This window comes from Cupressus sempervirens, chromosome 7, assembly GCF_028749045.1.
Source record: "Cupressus sempervirens isolate cs-2001-9-10 chromosome 7, ASM2874904v1, whole genome shotgun sequence".
In the NCBI taxonomy this organism is placed as follows: Eukaryota; Viridiplantae; Streptophyta; class Pinopsida; order Cupressales; family Cupressaceae; genus Cupressus; species Cupressus sempervirens.
In genome coordinates this window covers 785,693,035-785,718,750 of record NC_143124.1, presented here as the reverse complement: position 1 = coordinate 785,718,750, position 25,716 = coordinate 785,693,035, and the positions used below count along the sequence as shown (strand labels likewise).

The 25,716-nt window shown below is 33.3% G+C and overlaps 1 protein-coding gene across 2 annotated transcripts; it reads left to right on the top strand.

Annotated features, from left to right (window-relative positions):
* Positions 1-17,141: 17,141 nt before the first annotated feature.
* LOC149549696 (signaling peptide TAXIMIN 1) lies at positions 17,142-22,986 on the top strand. 2 transcript variants are annotated; one of them, XM_089792980.1, is made up of 3 exons: positions 20,146-20,240; positions 20,308-20,479; positions 22,662-22,986. In XM_089792980.1, exons 2-3 carry the CDS (start codon positions 20,373-20,375, stop codon positions 22,783-22,785), a joined length of 231 nt encoding a protein of 76 aa, XP_089649106.1. In that variant the 5' UTR covers positions 20,146-20,240; positions 20,308-20,372; the 3' UTR covers positions 22,786-22,986. The 2 variants fall into 2 exon arrangements, with proteins under 2 accessions (XP_089649105.1, XP_089649106.1); XM_089792979.1 differs by lacking the exons at positions 20,146-20,240; positions 20,308-20,479 and adding an exon at positions 17,142-17,515.
* The last annotated feature ends 2,730 nt before the right edge of the window (positions 22,987-25,716 follow it).

The window sequence follows — 25,716 nt, the reverse complement described above, 5'->3', positions numbered from 1 at the left end:
CGGGTGGTAGTGCTTTTACTCTTACCATTGAGATCTGTTCCGTGGTCACCGTGGCTGGAGTTTTCGTGATTGGCATTTACCTACACTATGTTCTTGGATTAGTATGATGGATGGTTAGATTTTATGATAGATGCTTTATCATTATGGATGTATGGATGTATCATGTATGGTGAATAATTTTCATATATTTTACTGTACTTTGTATCATGGATTTGAGGATGTTGTATCTTGATCTTTACATATGTATATTCTTTTAAGCCTTTCATACCCTGTGACATGTACAGTGGATGAATGAGCATTCCGAATTAATTTGCCAAGGAGCATTCGGAACAAATGTATATTATGGACATTGGAGTTTCTGATTATTCTTTTATATGTATGTGTTAGTTGTTAGACTTAGAATTAATTAAATTTAAACGTGACTCAATGTCTTGGGATCTTTAAGAAATGTAACTTGCAATGTATGTTTGTCGATGATTACATGTTATTGCTTCCGCTACTATTTGTTTGATGTGTATGTCATACTTTCTTACTTTAAAAAAAAAAATGTTTAGCAAACTTAGTGAAACTTTAGGTTAATTCTTTTGGATCCCTTGGCGGGGCGTTACATAATCCCTCAACAAACTGTTGAAATTCCCTGAATTGTTTATGACTTCAACAAAAGTGCCTATAGATCTCTTTGATTAAAACTTCAACTCTATATATTTCTAAAGAGTTGCTAACAATTCTAAAAGTTAGATTCATTCTTTGGGCCATGTAATGAATTCCAACAATGTAAGGTGCAAGAAAATCTTTTAGCTTTTTGACAAGACCATTCTTGTGGCCTTGCATTACTAAAGCTCCATCTGCTCCAACACACACCAACTTTTGGGCAATCATCATTTCATATATAACTCGATATTCAATTAGAGAACTCTTTACTAGTTCAAATATGTTTTTCATGTTGAATTATCCTTCATTTGAACAATAATTAGTAGATTCGGTTGGTAGAAAAAATTGTGTATAGTATAGACATGCATGCATACCCAGGAAGTATTGTCTATTGTTGTCACCTCATCTAAAGATAATGCAATGAAATTTGACTCTTTAATTTTTTCTTTGATATTTTCCTTTTCAACCTCAGTAAGACAACTTACCCATTCCCATATCTTGTTTACTAACCAATGACTTCTCGGATAATAGAAAACTTTTAGAAAGTCTAATGAACCACACAATGATGGGTAGTTTTTCATAGCACACCCTTTGCTCAAAAAATAGAAGACACCACTTAACTAAAGAACTTTACCCATTTCTTCAACTTCCATTGCCTTTCCAAGAAGAGATTCAATGGAGCCTTTTACTTTAGTAGGCTTCATCTGTATTTTCTCCTGAAATTCTAAGATTTTTGCATTCTTAACATGTTGACATTCCTCCTTTGTTTTCCATCTTGTCACCGATTTTTCCACTCCATCTATGATTTTCTTCTCATAGACTTTATCCATATGCTTTTCTATGGTGCTAATTTTTAGCTACAACCTATTTTCCTTATTATTTATCCTTGTGCATATCATACATCTGCATTCTAGCAGAGGCTCACCTTCTTTTAGATTGCGTATAGGTTCAATGAATGGATACTTTGAGGTCCATTCTATTTGAAAATTCCTAATCGATAGATCCCAATTATGATTTTTTTGGATTTCACGTCAATTTTTGCATTGTATTTCCTTTTTCCCTTTCATGGTCATACACCATCACCATCTTTGGAATTCTCATCCAAGTCTATTATATTATTCTGGCTACTCTAAGGTATTGACCTGAAGATCTTGGCTACTCTAGGTATTTAAATGAATATCTTCTTCAAGTTCATTGTGATAACATATATCAGGTTTGGCAATTTCTTTAATATGTGCTATTGCTAGTGGTTGGGAATCTTGTAAATGTACTTGTGATATTGTAGCTTCTTGATTTTGGTTAGTAAAATATGATGATAAGGTTCTGCAAGTGTGTTTGGCTGGCCTTTCTCAACTTCCACCACATGTAGGACTCTTACCCTTGTTCATGTTTGACATCTCACAAGAAATATGGGCTGCCAAAAATATTAAGTTGTTCAAAAAGTGATAGTCAACTACAATCTATTATATATATTTATCTAAATAGCATTCATTGGTTGTACAACCTACACTATAAAATATAGATGTCCTAGGTCTCCCTATTTACTCCATAATGTAGTGGTATTGGTCAGTGGTCTGAGTTGATAACTAACCACTAATAGTCTAACTTGCATCTATTAAATAAGAATGTACTAAAATTATAGAGAAAAAACATATAGGGGTCTAAGTTACTCACCTTTTCCTAAATTGCACTCGTCACACTCACGACTCGCCCAACAATGTTCTTGTCCGTTTGAGAAATTGAGACTTCATTGTTGATTGGAATTGAGACAACCTATTGATCTATGAATATATATATACCACTCCTTTTTGGAGAATTTTGCAAGAATATTGTAGCACATACAAAATATTTGGCGAAGCCTACATAATAAAAACACGTTCTTATAGAATTTCCAAGGTGAATATGGTTCGTCCATTATATGGCCATGGATAATATAGTTGGCAAAATTGAATTAATGTGTGACACACATTCACACATTTGTGGGGTGAATGTCATCCCTCTCCTAAAACATTATTCAAAAGAAAGGGCAAATTAAGGTCATCCAAAAAGTTTCGCTTTGAAAATCATAGGTGAATGTGTTTAATTTATTGTGTGATTTTTTTTTGATTGGCTATTTCCTATCGAAAGGACATACGATGGCATAAATCCTATGGTAATGGGCCCAGGGGTGTGACTCATTTTTGGTAAACTTGAGGTAACATGCCTTACCAGATATGTAAAATTTTTTTCCAAACCAACATTGGTTGATGAGAAAAATTTGTCAATTGGTGAATATTCACCACTAAAGTTAACCCTAACACACACACATATATTATAATTCAAATATTGTTTACAATAATCACATGACAAGTATGACACATATATGTGCATTTAATATTTAAAAAAAAAACATATAATAAATAGTAAAAACATAAAAAATAAAATACTAATAATATGAATTAAAAGGATTGAGAAAGAGTTTTAGAGTTTTAAAAGTTATTTGTTTAATCTATATTATTATACTTGTCGTAGGCAATGCTATTGCATTCACTCGTGTTAAATTATCAATTACTTTCCACCAATGACATCTCTTTATATTTTTCATTTGCAATTTAACTATAAGTTTTATAAAGTTCAACTTTATTTTTTAAAATTTTAAAATTAAAAAGTTTATCTATCTATAATATTATTGGTTGAAATCAATGTGCCTTATAGGGATTTTCTTTTCAAAGGAATGAATTGGTTTCCTCCATATTGCATAATTTTTGGAGAAAGTTTTATACATATAATTAATCATCATCTTCTCTCATATATGATTAAATATAATCTACTTTATATAATTATGTTAAACATTACATATTATTATCTTATATCAATTTTTACTAATATTACATGACAATTTTGGTATAAAATATCATGATGCTTTTCTTTTCTAGTTTAATGTAAATCATCATTATTATTCTTAGTTAACAAATGAGAATATAATAAATAAATAAACAATAGATTTAATTTTATTTAAATACATAAACATATAAATTTCATTATTTTTAAAACTTGACAAACTCTAAAGAAGAATAGTGTCAGGTAAAATTGATTTCTTGAGGTAGAAAACTTACTATAAAAGGTGAAGATTATTAATTATTATAAATATAAGAAATTAAATTTTGTGTTAATTGAAGAGTTTATTTTTTTGTTTGGATTAATAGTTGTTGGAACTACAATTGGAATAATTGTTATATTGTCATTGATGTTAATCCTTACTCTGAAGACATTTGCTAGCAGTGTAGAGTGCCATATCATTTGATTGATGAAAAGGATTTGAAAAGAGAGATAAAAAGATGAACTAGTAAAGTGGTTGAGTAAAGAGGAGTAAGTATGATGGAATTACAAAGGGAAATTGATTAGTTAGTGCTTGACAAGATTATATGTTGTGTTGGGACTTAAATTTGAAGCCCTGATTTTGAGTACCATCCTAAAAATCAAGCCCTATAAGCACTTTTTGATGCATGTGTACCCGACTGTTCTTTTGAGGCCTAAGAGGTGTTTAATGTTTCTAACACCTCGCATTCAGTACATAGAATCATCCCATGGAGATAAATTGCCATTCTAAGTCATTCCATGAAGTTTTGTTGTGGGCAATGTCCAAATCTACATTTTTGGCGAAGTGTCAAACAACAACAAGAGGCCTTGTTTGCAATTGAATATCTCACACCCAGTAATGTTTCATGACTCGTTGCTTTAGAAATTTTTAGTATCCATAACAGAGAACCTATGTTTTAGATTTTGAGTCATTTTGATATGTTTTGACTAGGTTTTGAATCTCTCAAAGTTGGTTGTTTATTGTTGTCAAGCTGATGCAAATTGTTCAAAATTTTGGTAGGCCCTATTTGACTTGTTATAACTTTGACCCAGTTGACCAAAATGAGAAAATTCTTTTTGCACTATATTCAAGAGGTTAGAGAATTTCTATGATTTAATTTTGAGCTTATGACGAATCCGTTTGATAAGTTTTCAAATGCAATTTTAGATGTTTTACTAGTGTTAGTAAATGCAAATTGGTTGGTACCCCTATCCGTGATATCATAACTTTGAATCCGTGATGGAAGAGATCAAATGGATTGTACCATTGTGTTCTACTCTAAAAATTCTTTAAGTGTGCTAGTTTGCAAGTTTTGACAAATTTGTCTACACACTTTCCTAGGTCCACTCCATTTGCAAAAAACTACTTTTTTGCTAGTGTTTCCAGTCTGCAAATTCTAAGTAGCCCACTTTGACCGCTCGCCGAAATATTTAAGCCCAAATTCCAGATTTATACTCTCCTCATGATAGTGAACCAATGTCCCGGTTTTCATTTCCCCAAGTGTCAGTTTGACCTATTTTCAAAGCCAAATCTGAATGTGTTTTATGGTTTTCTGACATGTTTTCTTGCAAGCAATTCTAAGAGGGCAACTTTGATAGTCAATATCTTTTGACTGAGAATTCGTCATGAGAAAATATTTGACATGGTACAAGAATACAAAATAGAGAATCAATGTGTCAGATCCTAGGGCTCGATCAGGTGTTTTTGTCAGTTTTTATTGCTAGTCAAAGGACCCCTTGGCATGAAATTGGCAAGTCACATAAAAAGAGTTAAAATGAGTTTTAATTGATTGTTCAGTGGTCAAACTTGATTCTATTTAGTATGACAGGTTCAATGGATTAGTTTGGAATGTCTGGTGTTTAAAAAAGAACTTTTTTTCAGTTAGACTCACTTTGGGTCCCGATTGATTTCATCACATTGATAAATGATTGGGGAGCAAAATAGCTAAAAATATGTTCTAAATGGTTTTGATCATGGAATGTTTTGATGTGTGGAATTATGATTTTGAAGTTGAAGTTACATGCAAAGAAAGAATTCACAAGTGAGAGTTCTGAAGCTGTAGGCAAAATAGGAAATGGTTAATATAGTTCTTTGGCTTGTATTGAAAATTATATATAACTTTTTAACCATTTTAAACAATTTTCAAAAGTCTTTCTCGAAGCTCCCACTATCCAATTTTCCACATGCTTTAAGAAGAAGGCATTCCCATTTTTAAAATGACAGATCTCATTTGGGAGATTCCACAATAGACTAGAAATTGGAAGCAATGTCAATGTCAGAGGTGTTTAATAAATTGCTAATGCACAGGGCATATAGTGCAACAATCGCAGGAATGAAACTCTTCAGGTTTTAGAATTTGGTAGCTATTTTGCATAGAAAAAAATTGAAATTTCCTCTGAGAGAAATCCAAGGCTCCTTTGCAACTAACATCAAAGGCCGAACCATCTTGTATCTTATTGATTTCCTCCTCCCTAACTTTTCCAACTATTTATAAGGATACAAAATAGGTTATTGAGTGGCCAAATGATTTGTTGACTCGATTGGTGTTTGAGAGGGGAAGTGTTGATGCAGCTAGTAAAGTAGTAGATGTTATGGGGGCAAATCTGGTTCATGAGGTGATTTCAACTTGTGTGCCTCCTATCTTCCCATCATGATCTAAAAATGGTTGGGCATGCATTCCTTGTGCTACCTATTCCCAAAAAAATGTGGAAAATGGATTTCATGGCAATCCTTCTACTTCAATGCATTCCAAATCTCAAGCCTCTTTGTATGGAAAATCAAAAGATGTTAAAGCTCAATTTTATCCTCTTCAGTTGAATGTAGTCAAGCACCTATCTACAATTTCCCCTGTTAGAGTTGTATTGGCATGTGTCTTTGGGAGTAGTATTTTTTTAGCTGGATATGAGTACTCCAAGTTAGTTGGCTTGAAAAAATCTTCATCAAACTCATCAGAGACAGACATAATATTTTATGAGTTTTTGTTTGACCAATCATATTGGCATGTGACTGAAACCAATCTGCAAAGTAAGGAAGATAAATGAATTAGAGTAAGCGTCTATGTGACTCTGAAGGCAATGAGTCAGAAGAAGATGATGATGTTATCCTTGGAATGCCATCTACAAAATCTATTTTTGACATTGAATCTAAGGATGATCTGACCTCATCATCTTTTCTGCAGGAGGTTATGAATTCAAGGAATCTAAAGCCAAACAATATAAACTCATTATTGTTCAATTGGGACAAGGAGGTGCCTTATGAAGAAGTTATAGAGAGTCTTATAAAGGAGAAAAAATAATAGAAGCTTAAGCTTGCGCGATCTTCTAAGAATTTGAACAGTAGCATAAGTTCAAATGATAATAAACGTAGATAAAATATGCATAATGAAAATCAACTTAGTGTGCAAATCTAAGAAAAAGCAAGTGAAATTGAAGAGGTCAAGAGGTGAGAGGAGTCTTGACAGGAGAGGAACTACCAAGCATTAGAAATGTTTTGTCATTGCTGCTCCACACCCCGTTTAGTTTGATCCAGTCTGCCAATAACATAAACCCACAAATCAGCTATCCCACATTGCTTGTGCGGATGAACCTTTAGATGTTTATATACAAAACTACTCACTATGCATTCTATTTGAGGACATTGGGCCTTTTGAAGACCAAGGCTCGCAGGTAGGGCCCAGAAAAGTAAGTGCCAACTAGAAGGTTGCCTCGGGTTATTTTTGACGGACACACGAATCTAGGTGCCCACGTGGACCAGTGATGAGGCAAGATCCAACCAATAACAAGTTTCCACGTGGCACAAATTTTGAGAACGTAGTGATGTGGCAATCCAAAATCTAAGGCACAAGATGGTGACATGTGGCAGATTAGACAATGGTTTCCATATTGCCAAAGGAAAGATACAAGGAGGATAACCACACGACATAGTGACTAGTGATGTCAGCAGTGGCAAGGCACCCGTGGACCAACCAGAGGATGACACATGGCAGTGACTGGGTGCCAACTAGACTGAGTTGGATGAGTCAAAAATTGACACGTGGTAGAGGTTTTAGACATGGCATGCTTCTCGAGGTGTTGACATGGACCAAAATGACATGTGTCACAAGGCTGTTATGTCATGATGATGTGGCAAAATGTTGACTGGGATAGCGACATAGTGACTGATGATGTGGTAGTGATGTGACACGATGACATGGCTTGATGACATGGTGGAGTAGATAACCAATAAGGTGGTGAAACATGGCACCCACGTGGTGGGTGCCAGTTGATTGTTTAGGAATCTGCAAATCAAAACATGACACATGGCAAGGTTGGTCAAACAAGTTTGACTTGAATGGAGAAGAGGGAAGAATCACCAGGTTTAAAAATAATATTTTATTGTTTCTGAATGTGTAGCTAGAGATTTTAAATAAAATTTGATTTAATTCAATAGTTCAGACTATAGAACAAGTCAAATATATGCCAAAATGCAGTCTGAAGCCATAGAAGGAGCCTATTTTTAATTTTCAGATTCTGGGTGTTTCTGGTAAGTCTATATAGGAGCATTATATATCATTAGAATCAAGAGAAAACAAATTTTCTATTTCTGGAGTTTTTTTTGCATAGGAGGTCACTGGTTTGAGTTATGCAAGGATTTGTCTCAAGTGCCCAATTTTTTAGTTTAATTGAGTTGAGGCAGTTCAAATCTGATTCCTAGTGAAATGGTGAGCTAAGTGAATGTAAAAAGTAGTAAAATATAGTTATGGGCAAGTTGTATCACCTCCAAGTTAGTTAAATCAAAGCATTATCAACATTTCATGATGCTGATATTTTAGTAACAAAAGGGTTTTTTCATCATTGAGGAAAATATATTTCGGGTTTGTTACAAAATAATGATGAAAACTAAATTAGATCTCATGGGTAGAAAGATAAAAGAGGTTTTACAATAGGAAGGAATGGAGATTCAAGTGGACACATGTCACTTCCAGATCAAATACAGGATTCCATTCTTCTTCTATATCTTTCTCTTTCTCATCCATTGTAAGGGTTCTAGTTTTTACTATGAGAGCAAGTTGTTGGTTGGTTTTACTTCCTGTCTATTGAGTAGAGCTCTAGCTATGAAGGCCAGACATCCATTCTTGTGCAAGTTTCTGGGTTCATTTCATGTATTGTTTCTTTGGGATAATGAAAATTGATGATAGATCATGTAATATATCCTGAGTTTCATTAAGTGTTACCAGCTAATGTATTCAATCTTTCCAAGGATAAATAAAAAAGGGGATTTACAATGAATTACTTGTGTTCTCTTATTTTGTCTCCTAATTCTTCATATGTTGTTAACTTTGTGATTAAATGAATAACGTTCATTTAATTAAAGACAGCTTGGATGAGTTGTGTGTCAGATCTGTTGTTGCTTTTAATTCAAGGAGTTAAGTAAATGCTTCAATGATTTGATAGGGTCTCTGGGTGTATGGAGGGGATGCTAGTAAGAATGGAGTTTTGCGATTTCAATTGATAAACTTAATTGTAAGGCAATCAAGTTAGGTCATCCTGTTGGTAGTGACCATATGTTGCAATGGATAAGGCACTTATCACTAAATTAGATGCAAGTTGAGATGAAGGTCATTTGAACAAATCATTTTATTCAAATCAAATCAATGTTTCATGTTTTGTAGTGGGCTGAAAGGAATTAACCCTCACTTAGCTTATGAGTTCATAGGTTATTATTTGTAGCTATTTCATTCCTATGTTATTGCATAAGTATCAGAAGATATAAGGGTTTCATCTACTGTTAATAGGATTTTATGTTTATTTGTATTGGTACCATATATTAGAACCTCAAGGTTAACCCGCCTAGGTGTTGTAGAGCCTAAAGTGAAGAAGGAGTTATGCCTTATAGTTGGCCCAAGATTTTCAGTCAAGTGCATCCATCATAAGAATTTTCTAGCCTTAGAAGTATTGGTCTAGTTTCTTGGTTATTTTTAAATCTGTTAAATCAGGAGCTGACATGTTGTTTGATAATTGTATTAAGGGAGGAGGAAAGATGAGTTGAAGTGTAGAAGAGATGATTTGTGCAAGTCAAAAAGTTAAGTAAAACACTAGTTTGACCGAGAAAATTTTTACGAGGTCAATGAAGAAGTTAAGGATTACCAAGAAAAAGATTAAGGAACTTAAGTATTAGCTGACTGATGGTAATGATCAAGCAAGATGAATGAAAACTTAAGTAGTGACTAAGCATAGTGATGGCCGAGCAAGCCAGTGCAAACTAAGTGTGACAGATCAATAGTGTTTAAGCTACATAATGATGACTAAGATGAATAACATAGTGATGATTGAGTGTTACCACATTAGCATTTTTAGAAAGAATCAAGATTTGAGGTTGACACAATTGAATTTACAAAATAGTCGAAACATTTTAAAGATGAGGATTGATGAGCTAGCATATTTAGTGTATGAATTAAGCTTGATGAATGATCTAAGGTGAAGATTCAATGGGAAGTTTCATGTTTATGCCATTAGATTATGTGCAGTACAAGAACTAAGATGTACACCTAGTAATGACCCAACCTTGAATAGTCTAGTTGGTAAGCTCACTACATTTGAATTGTCAATTTTTGATAATTATACACCTTCTAGTGTTGAATCTCCTTTCAAGTCTCAACTAACCCATGATGGATCTAAAAGAAGAAAATTTTCAAAATGTAATCTTGTGGACAGTGATAGTGGATCAAATGATAACCTTGAGGATCTAGAAGCATTAATAGCAAGAAGGATAACAAGAGGGAAAGGTAAATACAAAGGTAAAATTCCTATGATCTATTTTACATGCAATAAAGTTGGTCATATTATTGCAAGGTGTCTTGATAGAGATGAAAAGGAGGAAAAGAAAGACAATAGATACCAAGGAAGGAGAGACAATCGAGGTAACAAAGACTACAAGGAAAAAGGCAAGAAATATTGTTACATTGCTGAAGAAGATGGTTCTAAAAGTGATTCTGATGAAAATGATGAAGTAGTTGTTAATGTTGCAATGAAAGACGAATCTAATGAAGATGAAAAGTTTGAGGAAATTGATCTTATTTCTCATGTTAGTAAGAATGATAAATGGATAATTGATAGTGGTTTCTCACATCATATGACTGGTGATACAATTAAGTTTGAAAAGCTAGAACACTATAATGGAAGTTATGTTAAGTTTGGAAATGATACCCCATGTTATATGAAAGAAAAATGATCTATTATATTGAATGAAAACATCATATGTGACAATACATATTGGGTTGATGGACTTAAATAAAATATGTTGAGTGTGGCACAACTGAATAGTTTAGGCTACCGAGTTGAATTTCAAAACAAGAAGGCAAAAATCTATGATGCTATTGGTGAACTGATTGGAAGTGGAGAACAAACAAGAGGTAACTTGTTCTATCTAGACCTATATGAAAATGCATGATTATTTGCACATTTTGAAGATGTTTGGTTGTGGAATAAGAGGTTGTGTTATGTGAACTTTAATAATTTGGTAAATATTAGTAAGATTAAAAGAGTAAGAGGATTACCAAGATTGAGAAATCCTGATAAAATGATGTGCAAAAAATGTCAAATAGGAAATATGACAAAGTCTAGTTTCAAGAAAAAGACCAATTCTTCTAATGATATTTTGGAGTTGGTTTATACTGCTTTATATGGTCCTATTGGAGTGAAAAGTTATTGTGGTGATAAGTACTTTATCCTATTTGTTGATGATTTCTCTAGAATGATGAGTATGATGTTTTGCTTTTCGAATGTTTAAGTGATATTTGGCTAGATTTGAAAAGGAAATAGGTAAAAGCCTAAAATTCTTGAGATCATATAGAGGAGGTGAAATCATATTAGAGGAGTTGAATACATTCTATAATGAAAAAGGAATCAAAAGATAAATGTTTGCACCTAGGACTCCACCACAAAATGGGTTAGCTGAAAGAAGAAATAGATCAATCATGGACAATATAAGAAAATAGATGATAGAAAATAATGTTTCACAAAAGTATTGGAGAGAAGTTGTAAGTATTTTTATTTATACACTTAACTGAGTTTAAGTCAAGAAAGGTACAAACAAAACCCCTTTTGAACTTTGGTATGGCTATGCAGCTAATGTCAAATATTTCAAAGTATTTGGAAGCAAGTGTTATATATTGAAAGATTCAAGGAATGAAAAACATGATACAAAGAGTGATGAAGGTATATTCTTATAATATTCCACTAAAAACAAGGCATATAAGTGTTTGAATACTAACACTTACAAAATCGTGGAAAGTGCAAATGTTAGAGTTGATGAATTTGTAGAAAAGAATGAAGAAGAACACAAGAAGGTACCTGAGGATTAAATAAACTTTGTATACATTTATGAAGGAGGACCAAGTACTTTACTCAAACAACAGAAAGAGGTTGTCGAGCATCAGTAGACAGAAACTATAGGAGTTACAATAGAGAAGCTTTGTCAAGCATCATCAAGCTACCAAGCATTGGGTTGTAGAGGCTAAGTCATAGATAGAGGAGATCAAACATTAGATAGAGGAATTCAAGTTATAGCAGCAAATACCTGAAAAAGATGAGCAAGCTAGACCAAGTGACCTACAACAAGGAGATAGAAGATTTGAACTTTTTATCATCAAAATATGTGAGAAGACAACACAAACCTGATAAAATCATTAGAGACAAAGATTCAAGAGTCATGAAAATAAATAAGTTGAAGAATGATTCTACTATGTGAGTTTGAGCCAAGAATAGTAAAAGATGTATTGGAAAATGAAGATTGCATTAGAGAAATGAATGAGGAGATTGATCAAATAGAGAAGACCAAAACATGGGCATTGGTACCAAGACCAAAGAATAAGAATGTGGTTGGAACCAAGTGGGTATTAAGAAACAAGTTGAATGAGAAATGTGAAGTCACAGGGAACAAAGAAAGATTGATTTGCAATGGATATGCACTAGAGGAAGGAATTGACTATGGAGAGACATTTGCTCTAGTTGCAAGGTTGGGAGGAGTAAGAATATTACTTGCTTATGCTTCTTACAAAGGATTCAAGGTATATCAAATGGATGTCAGATCTACATTTTTTAATGGAATCTTGGAAGAAGAAGTTTGCATTGAACAACGTGCAAGATTTGTTGAACCTAGCAAGAAGAACATGTATGTAAGTTTCCAAAAGCATTGTACGGTTTGAAACAATTCCCTAGAGCATGGTATGAAAGATTACGTGCATATTTGGTGAAAAATGGTTTTGAAATAACTAATTATAATAGAAATCTACATCTGAAAAGTGAATATGAGGATAAGATATTGTTAGCTAAAATATTTGTTGATGATATCATATTTGGAGGACAAGATTTAATGTGCAAATCATTTTTCTATGAGATGAAGAAAGAATTTGAGATGCCAATGTTTAGAGAGATAAAATTATTTGTTGGTTTTCAAGTCTATCAAATGAAAGGAGGTATATATATTACACAATCAAAATATACCAAGGAGCTACTGAAGACCTTTGGAATGGAAGATCCAGATTAGTTAGAACACCTATGACTACTAGACATAAACTTTCAAAGAATAATGATTCGGTTGAAGTAAATCAGGCATTATACAAGTCAATGATTGACAAATTACAATATGTTATTCATAGCAGACTTGACATTGCATTAGTTGTAGGAATTGTTCCAAGATTTTCTACTAATCTTAAGGAGAATCATATGATGGTTGTGAAAAGGATATTGGGATATCTGAAAGGAACATAAGACTATGGTTTATGGTATAAGAAGACTAACAAGTTTGTTGAATTGAAAGTTTACATAGATGTTGATTGGGCAAGAAACATTGATGATAGAAAGAGTAAAAGTGGAGGAGCTTTCTTCTTAGGAAAGAGATTTATTTCATGGACAAGTAAGAAGCAAACTTATATTTCACAATCCATAGCATAAGCTAAATATGTTGCAGCAACAGTTAGTTGCTCAAACATAGTGTGGATCAAGCAATCGTTGAAAGGTATGAAGGAAGAGATTACTGAACCCATGGTGATATATCATGATAACATAAGTGCTATAAACATATCCAAGAATCCTGTGATGCACACAAAGACAAAGGAAAATGAAATTAAGTATTATTACTTAAGGGAATTAGTGTAAGACAAAGAAGTGAGACTAGGCTATGTGAATACAAAGGAGCAACCAGGTGATATATTCACCAAGGCATTACCCAAGGAATCATTTGTGTATCTAAGAGGTAAGTTAGGGGTCATTCCCCTATTTGAAGAAAACTAAGAATGGATACAACAATGCATCAATTGTTATGATCAAAATATCTTATAGATTGATGCAAGAGATTGCACTTTAGGAGTTGCCTAAAGATGTGAAAAGAAGGACAATACCATGAGTTGATAAAGTTGCAAGTAGGCACATGATGGTGATATAATCAAGGACAAAGATAGTTCAAAGATTAGTTAGAACATAGGATAATGACTTTTACATGAGGTCTTTGGCATTATTGTCAAAGACGGAGATGTGTGCCAAGTTACCATCCAATATCTACAGAGGATGAGAAGTTACTAGTGAAATGATGGATATGTCAAAGAGGGAGCCATTACAATTGATATTAACATGAAGAATCTCAATTGCTATTATAGAGGGAGAAGCGTAAAGAGGCAAAGAGGGAGTATATCAGAGATCGATATGGATAAGAATCAAAATGAAATTAAGGACATTACATGGATGAGAATCAGAATGAAGCTAAGGATATTAATGAAGATTTGATACAGATCACAGAGGGAGTTAACAATGGATGAGTTAACAATGAAGATTCAGAGAACATTTTTGCCATTGCATTGTAACTAAAGGTGTTTCCATCAATGCCAAAGAGGGAGATTGTTGGAACTACAACTAGAATAATTATTATGTTGTCATTTATGTTAAACCTTACTGGTAAGACGTTTGCTAATAGTGTATAGTGCCATATCATTTCATTGATGAAGATGATCTAAAAAGATAGATAAGAAGATGAACTAGTAAAGTGGTTAAGTAAAGAGGCACAAAGGGCACTTAATTAGTTAGTACTTGACAAGATAATAAGTTGTTTGATCATTATATTAAGCGAAGAAGAAAGATGAGTTGAAGTGTAGAAGAGATTATTGATGCAAGTCAAGAAGTTAAGTAAAACACTAGTTTGACTTAGCAATAGATTACTAGGTGAATGAAGAAGTTATGTGTTACTGAGTAGAAGATTAAGGAACTTAAGTATTAGTCGAGTGATGGTACTAGTGATTGAACAAGATGAAGGAAAATTGAAGTAGTGACTGAGCATAATGATGGTTGAGCAAGCCAGTGCAAGTCAAGTGTGATAGACCAGTAATGAATGAGCTACTCAATGATGATCGAGTGTCAACACATTAACAGTTTGAGAAAGAATCAAGATTTGAGGCCGACACAGTTAAATTTATAGAATAGTCAAAACATGTTAAAGGTGAGGATTGATGAGCTATCATATTCAATGTATGAATTAAGCTTGATGAGCGATCTAAGTGAAGATTCCATGAGAAGTTTCTAGAAGTTTCAAGAAAACAAGAAGAAAGACAAAATGATGAATAGATTCAATAAATTTGATCAAACACTAAGATCTATGGTTATGTTTAAGAGCCAAAAGATTAAACCCACTATTTAAGGAGGCATATGAGATATTTTACAAGTTGGCTAGCAAATTTGTGAAGAATAAGTGGAAGAACAAGAGGTGCAGGAGGAAAAGTGAGAAGTTGATGAAAGTGACATTGCTTGAGGTGTTGTCAAGCATATCAGAGATGGGGTATGTAATGAAGACCAATCAATGAACCAAGAATGAGTTGAATGGAGATTTGAACATGCAAAGTGAGTTGTAATTTATTATATCAACCTAGTTGTTACTTTCTAACCATTTTGATAGTAAAAATCCTTTAATCAAGGTTGATCTAATAGTCATGTTGTAAACCCTTTAATCAAGGTGGCATTCTGATGGGATGTTTTTGAAGACCTCTAACAAAGCCACTCCTAATAGGGTATTTTAAATCCTTTGGCATAGTCACACCTAATAGTGTGTGTTGTAACCTTTAATAGGGTTGGCTCTTAACTGAGCTTACTTTAGAAGAGTGAAAAAATTGGCAGCATGTAACTTGGTGGTCTTTTTCCCAAATTGAGTTTCCATGTTAAAACTTGGTGTCATACTTGTGTGAATGCTTTTTACACGTGTTCTGCTATTTACTGTTATATGTTTTTGCAATTCGACTAATAGTAGAACATAGAGCAAGGTGTTGACATGAATAAGTTGAAATATTGATGATTTTCTATATTGATCGAGTGGTTTTATGAGTTTGATTAAGTTGTTTAAAGTTGTTAAAAGTTGAATTGGTACATCTGGACCTGAGGATAACTAATTCACCCCCCTCTCAGTTATTCTAATCATTCCAACAATATTGGTTTATCAATTAATGTTGTAATAACTAAATATTATAATCAAATATAATAAAATTATTAAATTAAAATTATATCGATATTATATTACCACTATATGTGATCGTCTATAAGATAGTTTATTACTATTTCAACTAGTAATGCAATGACACCTATGCTTATACTTAAATTGTATAAGAAAACATTTCTATTAATATGTTTAGTTATTGTTATTTGCATTACAATTCTCTAAAAGGACAAGTACACGAGAGTGAAACTTGTTAGTATTTGCCCTAGGCTAAATATTAACATTTGTTCTAGAACTATTGCAATCACTTTTCGTTATGTGGCGATTAAATTTTCTTACTTCAATCAATAAGAATTATTAAAAAAATAATAATAATAAAAATTAATTAATTAATTTTTGTATAATATAATCACGAAATTTTAACTTTATACAATTATCAAAATTATTTTTGTTGATAGGTATTGGTTTATACGTTTGCCTCTTATTTGATTTTGAATTTTTGGCTATTATTTTAAATAAAAAAATTTCCACTACCATAATTATATTTAATATTATTAATTATAATTCAACTATATTTTTTCTAACCACTAGTAGCATATATTGAATATCTTGTTTTACTTATTTAAAGTTTGTTCCTTAAGAAATTTATTATTATTATTATTATTATTATTTTTGTTAAATTGCTTTTCAATTGAAAGACTTTCCCAGTCCGCCTCACAATCCCACTAATGTGTGGAAATTTTCTGATAAAGACGATCTTCCCTCTGCTGGTACTGCCTTGGCAACCTAAGGTTGTTAAAAGTTTTTTTTGATGAATAATGAATAGTTTCTCGCTGAGGCCATGTTGTTAATTCCAGCTGAAGCTGTATGAACTCATTCGCGGGGTGATCTTGTATCCCTCGGCCCTTTTTTTGTGAATTGTAAACTTAGTAAATTTTATTAATTGAAAAGGACTATTCATCAAAAAAAAAAAAAATTTAATTACGAAAATTGTAAAATTATTTTTTCCTTCATCTCGTGATAAAATAGAATGTATTTTAGGCATGTTTCTTAAAATAGAAAAAGACAACTCTCCATGTTTATCATATGGTAGTAAATAGACACCATACCTACTCCGCCGTAACGTCTGTCGTTACGCCTGTTTCTTTCCGTGTACATCAATAAACTCCGCTTTGGACATCACGCTATTTATGGTTTCTTGCTAATGGCTTTTTCTATGCTACCCCACCTCCAAGACGGCTCTTTTTAAATAAATCCTTTCTTCAACTCCAACTCATAACAGATTTGTTTTTAATCTGTTTTATTTGTTAATCGTCGATTTCGATCGTTCATTTCCTCATCTTGACCAGAGGGAAGACGAACAGCCAGAAAATTAATTACCAAGCGGGCTTATCAATCAGTTTTGTCAGATCTTACTTTAAACTTTTTGTTGCTGGTGAAGTGAATTGAAGTGGGTTTTGGCAAGATGTGCGAGTGTGACTGCGAATGCAGGCCCTTGGGTTTTCTACTCGGTCTTCCCTTTGCCCTCCTCGCCTTCCTCGTTTCCATCGTCGGTGTTCTGGTTTGGATTGTGGGGTAAGAAATTCTCTATTTCAGTTTATTTTTCTGTCCAAGCTGTGAAATTATTTTCCTATACTGTTTCTGAGTTCATTGATCTATCATATTTTGTATGCCGGAAAGAGCGAAAATTGTGGCATTTCGAACATTTTCAGTAGCTAAATGTTAGCATAGTGAAAAATTTAGGTTGTTTTTGGATAGAATTTAAAGTCGCCCTTACTTGCTAAAAGAATTAGCACAATTTCTTACAGGATGCCTCTATTCTGCCCCAATTTACCCTACGGTTTTTTAAGCACAAATTAAGCAAAATTTTGTGAAGTTAAGGAGCTTACATCGGCATTAAATGTCAATTAAAACAGTAGAAATATTGAAGGATTTCTAGATTATTTTAGTCTCCACGAAGATTCTCTTCTGCATTATCTAGGTTTTGTTCCACCTTCCTGTCAAGTTGTTAGCTTGTTGCCGTGTTTCAGCATTAATAGCTACGATATCTTCTCATGTCTATAAATTAATTTTTTTGAAGTTGTAAGAATGTTCACCGGGATGCTAATTTTTAGAAAATCTGACGAACATGCATACATTTTCGAACTTTCTGCAAAGATGCAGAAAATTCGTGGATTCTTTACTATAGAGCAGGGCCCTGATTAGGGCACGTATATTGATTTTATAAATTCAAATAAAAAAAAATCTCTGTAAGAGAAGTAGTGAAGAGATCAGATATGGTGTTTATGGATTCTATTGGGGTGACTTTTGTCCTCGTCAATATTTGCCATTATTGGAATCATGTAGAAGAAAAACATATTTCATTTGTAATCTAACAATCAATCTAATTGTTATTAATTTTTTTGTTATCTTGTTTTCTCCTTCATCATGTGCCGCAGAACTATTATCAAATGTTAGGCATAATATCTCATAAATATTGAAAAAAAAACCATAGTATGATATATTGTACAATCCCATATTATGATATATTGTACAATCTGAATTGGTCTAGTGATAAATAAATTGTCTTCTAAAAAGAGTAATTACAAGCTCAGATTCCATATTCCATATCGATAAGATGATCACTACTTTTTCCTTATTTAAGAATTCTTTATTTTCTAAATTATATAAATTTATTTTAATCAATAAAATTGAAGATAGAACTTTACAATTAGTTTATAAAAGTGGAGAGAAATTATATTCATAAATAAAAACTTAAAAGAAAAAAAAGAGAAAAAGAGAATTGAATTTTCTATTTCTAATAATAATATAAAAAAAGAGAATAAATCAATTCAATGTTCTAATTCTAATAATAATATACTTAATATTTATTTTAAAGTTACACTTTCTCTTGACTTTGTGTAGTCTGAATTTAGTTGATTGATTAAAGGACTTCATTAGTCCTTGCTTATATAGGAGGGAAGTAATGTTTTCATTAGACTCCTTAATTAAGATATGACAAATCAAATTCACAATTCTAAGGTTTTGGTGGAAATATTTTTAAATTAATTTTTGAAATATAATTTCCTTTTTCTAGGGGTTATTTTTATTTTTGAATGGAAAAAAATTAAGAAAATGAATTGTAACAATGACATCCTATTTATTGCTCTGTCAGAATATTTATTGCACTTTTGTTATTATCTCTTGGATGCTGTATATAAATTTTTTTTTTCAAGGTGCCAGGTACACTTGCCCTCCTCAAAAAAAGTAAACTCTTTTCTTTTCTTGGTCAGAATTGTTGTTACATTTTTTTAAATGGAATTGATCCATATCTCTATCGTTGTTCCAATTTTTCAATTAACTTCTATGACTGGTATAGTGTTAGCCCGTTGCGAACTTATTTAAGTTGTGTACTGTGCACCTCCATATAGTTATTTTAATTTTATGTGTACAATGACAACTACCTACTTTTGTGAATATTATATACATAGAATATCATTGAAACATCTATAAATATCTCACTAGGAGGTCTTCAATAAGGCTAAGGCAGGGACTCAAGCTCACCTAGAGTTCTTGTTACTCTTAAAAACACAGACTCTTTTGTAGATTCCATTTAAATAAAGTGGGTCATGAGATGAGACGAGGGCTATAAGCTTTACCTATGAAATTATTAAAGCGAATAACATTTTGCAGTCACCTTTTACTTTTACAAATTTAAAAAACAAAAAAGTTCTGAAGTCAAGCCAGGTAAAGGAGAAAGCCAAGTGTACTGATGAACAATGCACTGAAAAGTTACAGTTAAGATTTGTCTGCTAGAAATACACCACATGGCCCTGAATCTAAATTTGACGGTAGACCCTGCCCGACAAACAAAGTTATTGGATTGAACCTTTCAAAGTTGCCGTGCTTCATTTAAAATAAACATATACAAATTTTATTAATAATAATACCTTATCGATTTTAACTGTGTTTTACACCGAATTTAGGTAAATAGAGTTATACGGCCATCAAATTTTGAATTTTTAGGTCTGAATGGAAAGACGCGTAGAAGTTAGAACATAAGTTCAGATGATTCTTTTTCTTAAACTTTTTTCCACGCTTCCATGCGGTGTGGATCTGTGGTCTTGTCGTTAACGACAGGCAACTTAAAGGTTGGGACCAAGTTGTACACGTCGGGCCAGCACAAAGTCTTCGGTGTTATGATAAGATGGTATTTTTTCATTTTTAAAAGCGTTTTGTTTTTATCCAAAGCCAACTTACACATATTAATTGTTGCCCGGATGAGACTTATTAGTTAGCCATCAAAAACTTTGTCGACGAGGTAGGGTGGTCTAATTGGTTTTTTGATTAACTGCCGGGATTGAAATAAACTGCGGGATTGGAAAGAGGTAGGGTGGTCTAATTGGTTTTTTGATTAACTGCCGGGATTGAAATAAACTGAGGGATTGGAAAGATGAGTGACGATCGTGGGTGCAGGCCGCTGGGATTTTTACTGGGGCTTCCCTTTGCCCTCTTGGCCTTCCTTGTTTCTCTTGTTGGTGTTCTAGTCTGGATTGTGGGGTAAGCAATTTTGTAGTTGAAATCCTTTATTTTGCTTTAATTTCTCGTGTTTTTTGGTTGAGGGTTTTGTTCAGGCTGTGATTTGATTGACTGACTTGCTTTGTTCGGTTATTTTAGTTGCTAGGTTGATTGATTTGTATGTTTACAATGCCAGTCAAGTAAAAATCTTGATAGTTTTTGTTTCTTTTCAACTGTTTGATTATTCTAGAAGGAAAAATTAAATTGTTTTAATAGTTGAATCTTCAGTTTCATTTTTGGCGAGATTAAGGACAGCCCGGATATGGTTTGGGCTATGTTAAGAGTATATACTTCAACTTTCCAATAACGAATAGTTCTCCATTGTAATCCATCGTAAGGTTGCAATTTTGCCAACCTGAAGATTTGTGCGGTTAGGGAGAGTTTCAATGATTTTTTAATTAAGGCAGATTCTTTTAGCTTTGTATACATCGGGCACAGTCCTGTAAATTCCATATTCTGGTGGCCATGACCCACCAACGTTCCAATAGTCGACATTCTAGGGAATTTTCGGCTCAGAAGCCAGCCATCTTGCAATAGGATGAAATGTTAATTGAAATTCAAATCCTCTGCCACATCCATCGAGCCACACTAACTGATAGACTATACAAGTGGAGGACGTTCATCAGGTTCTGCACCTGGGTCACAGGTATAGTAAGTGCTCCATCTTTAGTGTTAGACCACAATCCAACAGATTTACCAACTTAATACGTTTTGAAGGATTTGAACATGGGGCACTCCAGCCTATTCTATATTCCTTGTCTCAAAATCTAGTAAACGTTAAAATCAAAGCCGTAGAGAAGATTTGTGGCCAACTTGCCTTGAGATCAAAGCCTAACTCCTCTGATACATCCATCACGCCCCTGTAACTCAAAGAATTCATAGTAAGTGTGAACATTCTTTCGGTTCAGGTGGATTAACAATGTCATATCTGCTTTTTTTTTTTTAGACTGTTAGACTGCAGCTGAAGAGATAAAAAATGGACCTTGCTCCACAACCTTACCAACATAAGGATCAATAACTGCTCTATATGTAGGTTACAGTCTAACAAATTTTGAATGTAAGCAGATTCTGAATTATTTGTAAATGGGGCCTCCTCCATTTTATCCCTTCTCCTTGCATCCTAACTTAACCAATTTAAGAATTTATATAAAGATTGACCAAAGATTTTTAAAGATTTGGAAACATGGGGCAGACTCCAGTGTATCCCTTAATCCTTGTCCCAAAATCTAGCTGATGATATAATCAATGCCATAGCAGAGGCTCACAGCCACCTTGCCATGTGATCAAAGTTCGATCAATACCTAATTTCTCTGGTGCATCTACCAGGACACTTTATTCCAGAGAATTCATAATTTGTGAGGAGATTTTTTGGATTCTTCCCCTGGATAGACTTAGATTTCATTTCAACTGATGATGAATGTAGGCACATTCAAAATGAAATATAAACACGGGGTCACCCTCTGTTGTATCCCATATCGTTGCACCAAAACCTAACCAACAAAAGAATCAATAGCTGCTCTATATTTAGGCTTAGGCCACAGCCCAACAAATTGTGATTATGGGCAGATCCTTAATGCCAAATTGTGAATGTGGGCAGATTATGAATGATTTGTAAAGGGTTCCCTCCATTATATTCCATCCGCTTCCACCACAGTCGAAAACTTAAGAATTGATGTAATAGTTCAAATTCTCAATGCTTAAAAGCCAGCTACCAAATTGTTGTTATCAAAAGATTAATTGGAACCAAATTATTGTTATCAAAGATTAATTGGAAACCATCTCCAAGCTGCAGTAACTTGGAAACTGCATAAAGTTCAAGGACATTCTTTGGGTTCTGCACGTAGGTTAATTTGCCTGTACTTATGTTAGACCACAATCCAATGGGCTTATAAATCTTACATGTATAAGAAACTTAATATATTCTCTAAGATATTAACCAAGAATTGTAAAAGAAATGTTTAATTAAATGAGATATTAACTAATTAGTTTATCTTTGTAAAATTTCCCTTAGAAGTTTCTCTGTTTAGGAGGATAGCAAATTGATGGGTTTAATTTGACACAATTAGACCTTTTCAACTGTAGGGTTTAGAATTTGTGTCACCATTTTTAATTTGTTTTTCATCTTTTTTGGGTAGGAATTTGATGGGCTTTTGTCATTTTGCAGGATTCTGTTGAGCTGCATATGCCCATGCTGCATCTGCGTCACACTTCTAGTGGAATTCGCCTTGGAGTTGATCAAAGCTCCACTCCATGTAATGGAGTGGTTCACATCACAAATACCTTGCTGAGAAAACAGGAAATTTTTCCAGATCACTGAAAGTTTCTTTTGTAAAAAGATTGTACTATAGGCTGGGATCTGGAGGTTATTCGTTAACAGATTTGTTATTGAAATTTGGATGAAGGGTATTTGAAGTACATTGGTGCCAATAATATTGAGGTTTTTATTTTGTAATTATCTGCTTCCCTTTTAATAAAACAGTCTTTTTCCATGTTTGGGATCTCCAATCTAAAATGTCTTGTGATTACATTTGTGGTCTATGTATCTTAATGAAACATATTGGTTATTGGTATGATTTTCATGACTTTTAAATTAATAGATGAGATCCGCTCAGACATTTCTTTTTGTTTTCACTATACATTGATTGCAAATAGGCCATTTTGTTTTGAATTGGTGATGTATAGCTTAAGTCTTGAAAGCTTGCTTTATGGGCCTATAATCTATGTTTTGCAAGCCTTATATGATCAATTTTGGTATACGCTGTCGGATTTTGGTGTTGAACTTGTGTCCCTGTATTGGTTGTGTTTTATTTTGAAATATTTTTGTCATGCTGAGACAATGTGCCTGATTACACATTAGTTGTGCACTCATTTTTATTATTCTGTAGTGCTTTGTTATCGGTCTGCCTGCTAGTCTTATTTAGCTTGTGCATTTTTCAGCAATCTGTAAATGTCATATTTCCTTTCCTGACTGGTGGTTCCTTGAGATGGTAGCACAGTGGCTCTGGATTGGTACTGATGAGATCTATAGTATTTCTTCTTCAATCATTTCTTCAGCCTTAAAAGTCAGATATTGGTGTCACTTGTTGCCATTTTTTTGTTTTCTATTGGTTTAACTTTTGCCACAAGTTTCATTGGACTTGTTATTTGCTGATTTATGGAATAATGTCATGGATTAGAGCCAAAAATCTTTCATGGGAGCCAGCAATGCTGTTTAATCTTGAGCTTTACAACCTAAATTGATGTACTTTTGCAACCACGTTAATGGTATCCTCTTAAGTGCTTGGCTTAGACAGGGCTTATGCACCAACATGTTTATTTAATTGTTTATTTTTGATAGCTCAGAGTTTTCCAGGCTCAGCACCCACGGATCACATCCTGTCAGGGAAATCTGTCTAGTCCTCTGGGTCAATGTGATATACATCAGCTGTCCCATGGCATGTGTGGCTGGGCGAGTCAGGATTTTGAACCTGCATCAGTCGTCTGTGTCTTTTAATTGCTCAATCATGTGGCCTACACTTTGGGGGCTTGTGCACCAACATGATATTTTCTCCTTAATATAATTTGGGGGCTTATGCACTACCATGTTATTTTTTCCTTATACAATTTGTGGGGTTTTACACCAATTATTTTCTCTATATATAATTTTTGAGGTTTAATTTACATGTGCCATCCCTTTTAGTTTTGGTATTTAGATGGTCTTTCACAAGATTAACCTTTGTCACAAGATGCATGGATTGAATATCTACTGATATATTGGTTGAGCATTCATTTATGACATAGGAACCCAAAAAGTTGCTTAATCCAGAGGGAATCAAGCTAATTTCATTTTCCTTTGCAGAAAGGAAATTGGCATTCTTCAAAATTTGTCTTCAAAAGAGGGGTTCATGTGTGAACTTTAAAATAGCAATTGCCAAAAGAATGTATTTGATGATTGTGTCAAAAGATACATTACTGCTGGAAGAATGTATTTGATGTTTGTGTCAAAACTCGTTACTTTCCATTCTGAAAGCAGCGAGGAGTTTCTTCAAGTGGATCATTTAAAACTGAATTTCAATCTATTGCACAAGAATTGATTATTGCTATTTTGAAGCTTGGATTACCTGTGAGTTTCAGTTATCAGATTAAAACAACTCTCAATGTCCTTATTAAATTCAAACATGTAAACAATAGATGCAACAACCACAAAAAGATAACCATACACAATAACACTAGATTTGTTAACTAGGGCAACCCTTAATAAGAGGGAAAACCCTAGTGGGGATAGTACCCACAAAATGATGTGCTAATAGACAAGTTCCTTGTAAGAGGATGGACTTTGTCAAGAGTCAATGAAATATATTCAATACATATCAGTCCATGTTAGGAGATTCCAACACTATTAGGAATTGTGGAATACAGAAGGACCCACTGTCCAAACAACTTTAAGGGCAAGACCACTGAACTCACTGTCCAATTGGCTTTAGTATTATCCTTCTCAGAATAATACAAATAAACAACTATCCATAGCAACATTTTTGACAAATGCAATCTCTTTGTAAGCTCATCGTGCCTCAATTGCACCAAACACTTCTCTAATCAAAAGATATTCCATATTAGATTCACTGGATCTCACATACAAGTTTGCATATTGACATTACACATAATTTGTTCACAACCACACAATCACACTCTACCACAAGGAAATAATATTTCTTTTATACCAAGTCCTAGAGTAAGTTATTGAGTTGGTCTTCGGGCTATTTCAATTTACAATAATAATATAGGACCATCTCAAGATATTACATCACAATATTACATCTTTTCACAACTACAATCAAATTGTCGGTTCATAGTCTTCATAACTCTATACACGTGCAACTTTTGACTTTGCTCACGTTAACATGTTATTTTCAACTTGTTTTCTACCTCTATACTGTACAACTTCACTTAACCAGATTCTATCTCTATTAGGAGATATAATCAAAACATCAGCAACTATTACACATGAACTCTGTCTGAACATTGACTTCAATAAATCTCGAATAATTGTTCACTATCTTCATATTTTGGCATGTGCACTTAACAACATCATCAAGACACTCTTTATAATGTATCATCAACTGTGCATATCCTCATCTTCAATCCTTGAACTGAAAAACCTCAATCTATTTCCGCTACTTTGTCAGTCTCACAAAATAATATGTATATTGACATCAATGATGAACACTATCATTAATGAA

Excerpts from the sequence above, each read along its gene's own strand:
- LOC149549696 (XM_089792979.1), top strand. The coding sequence starts at position 17,406 with ATGTGCGAGTGTGACTGCGAATGCAGGCCCTTGGGTTTTCTACTCGGT. Across the intron at positions 17,516-22,661 it reads GTTCTGGTTTGGATTGTGGG|GATTCTGTTGAGCTGCATAT; the intron begins GTAAGAAATTCT and ends GTCATTTTGCAG.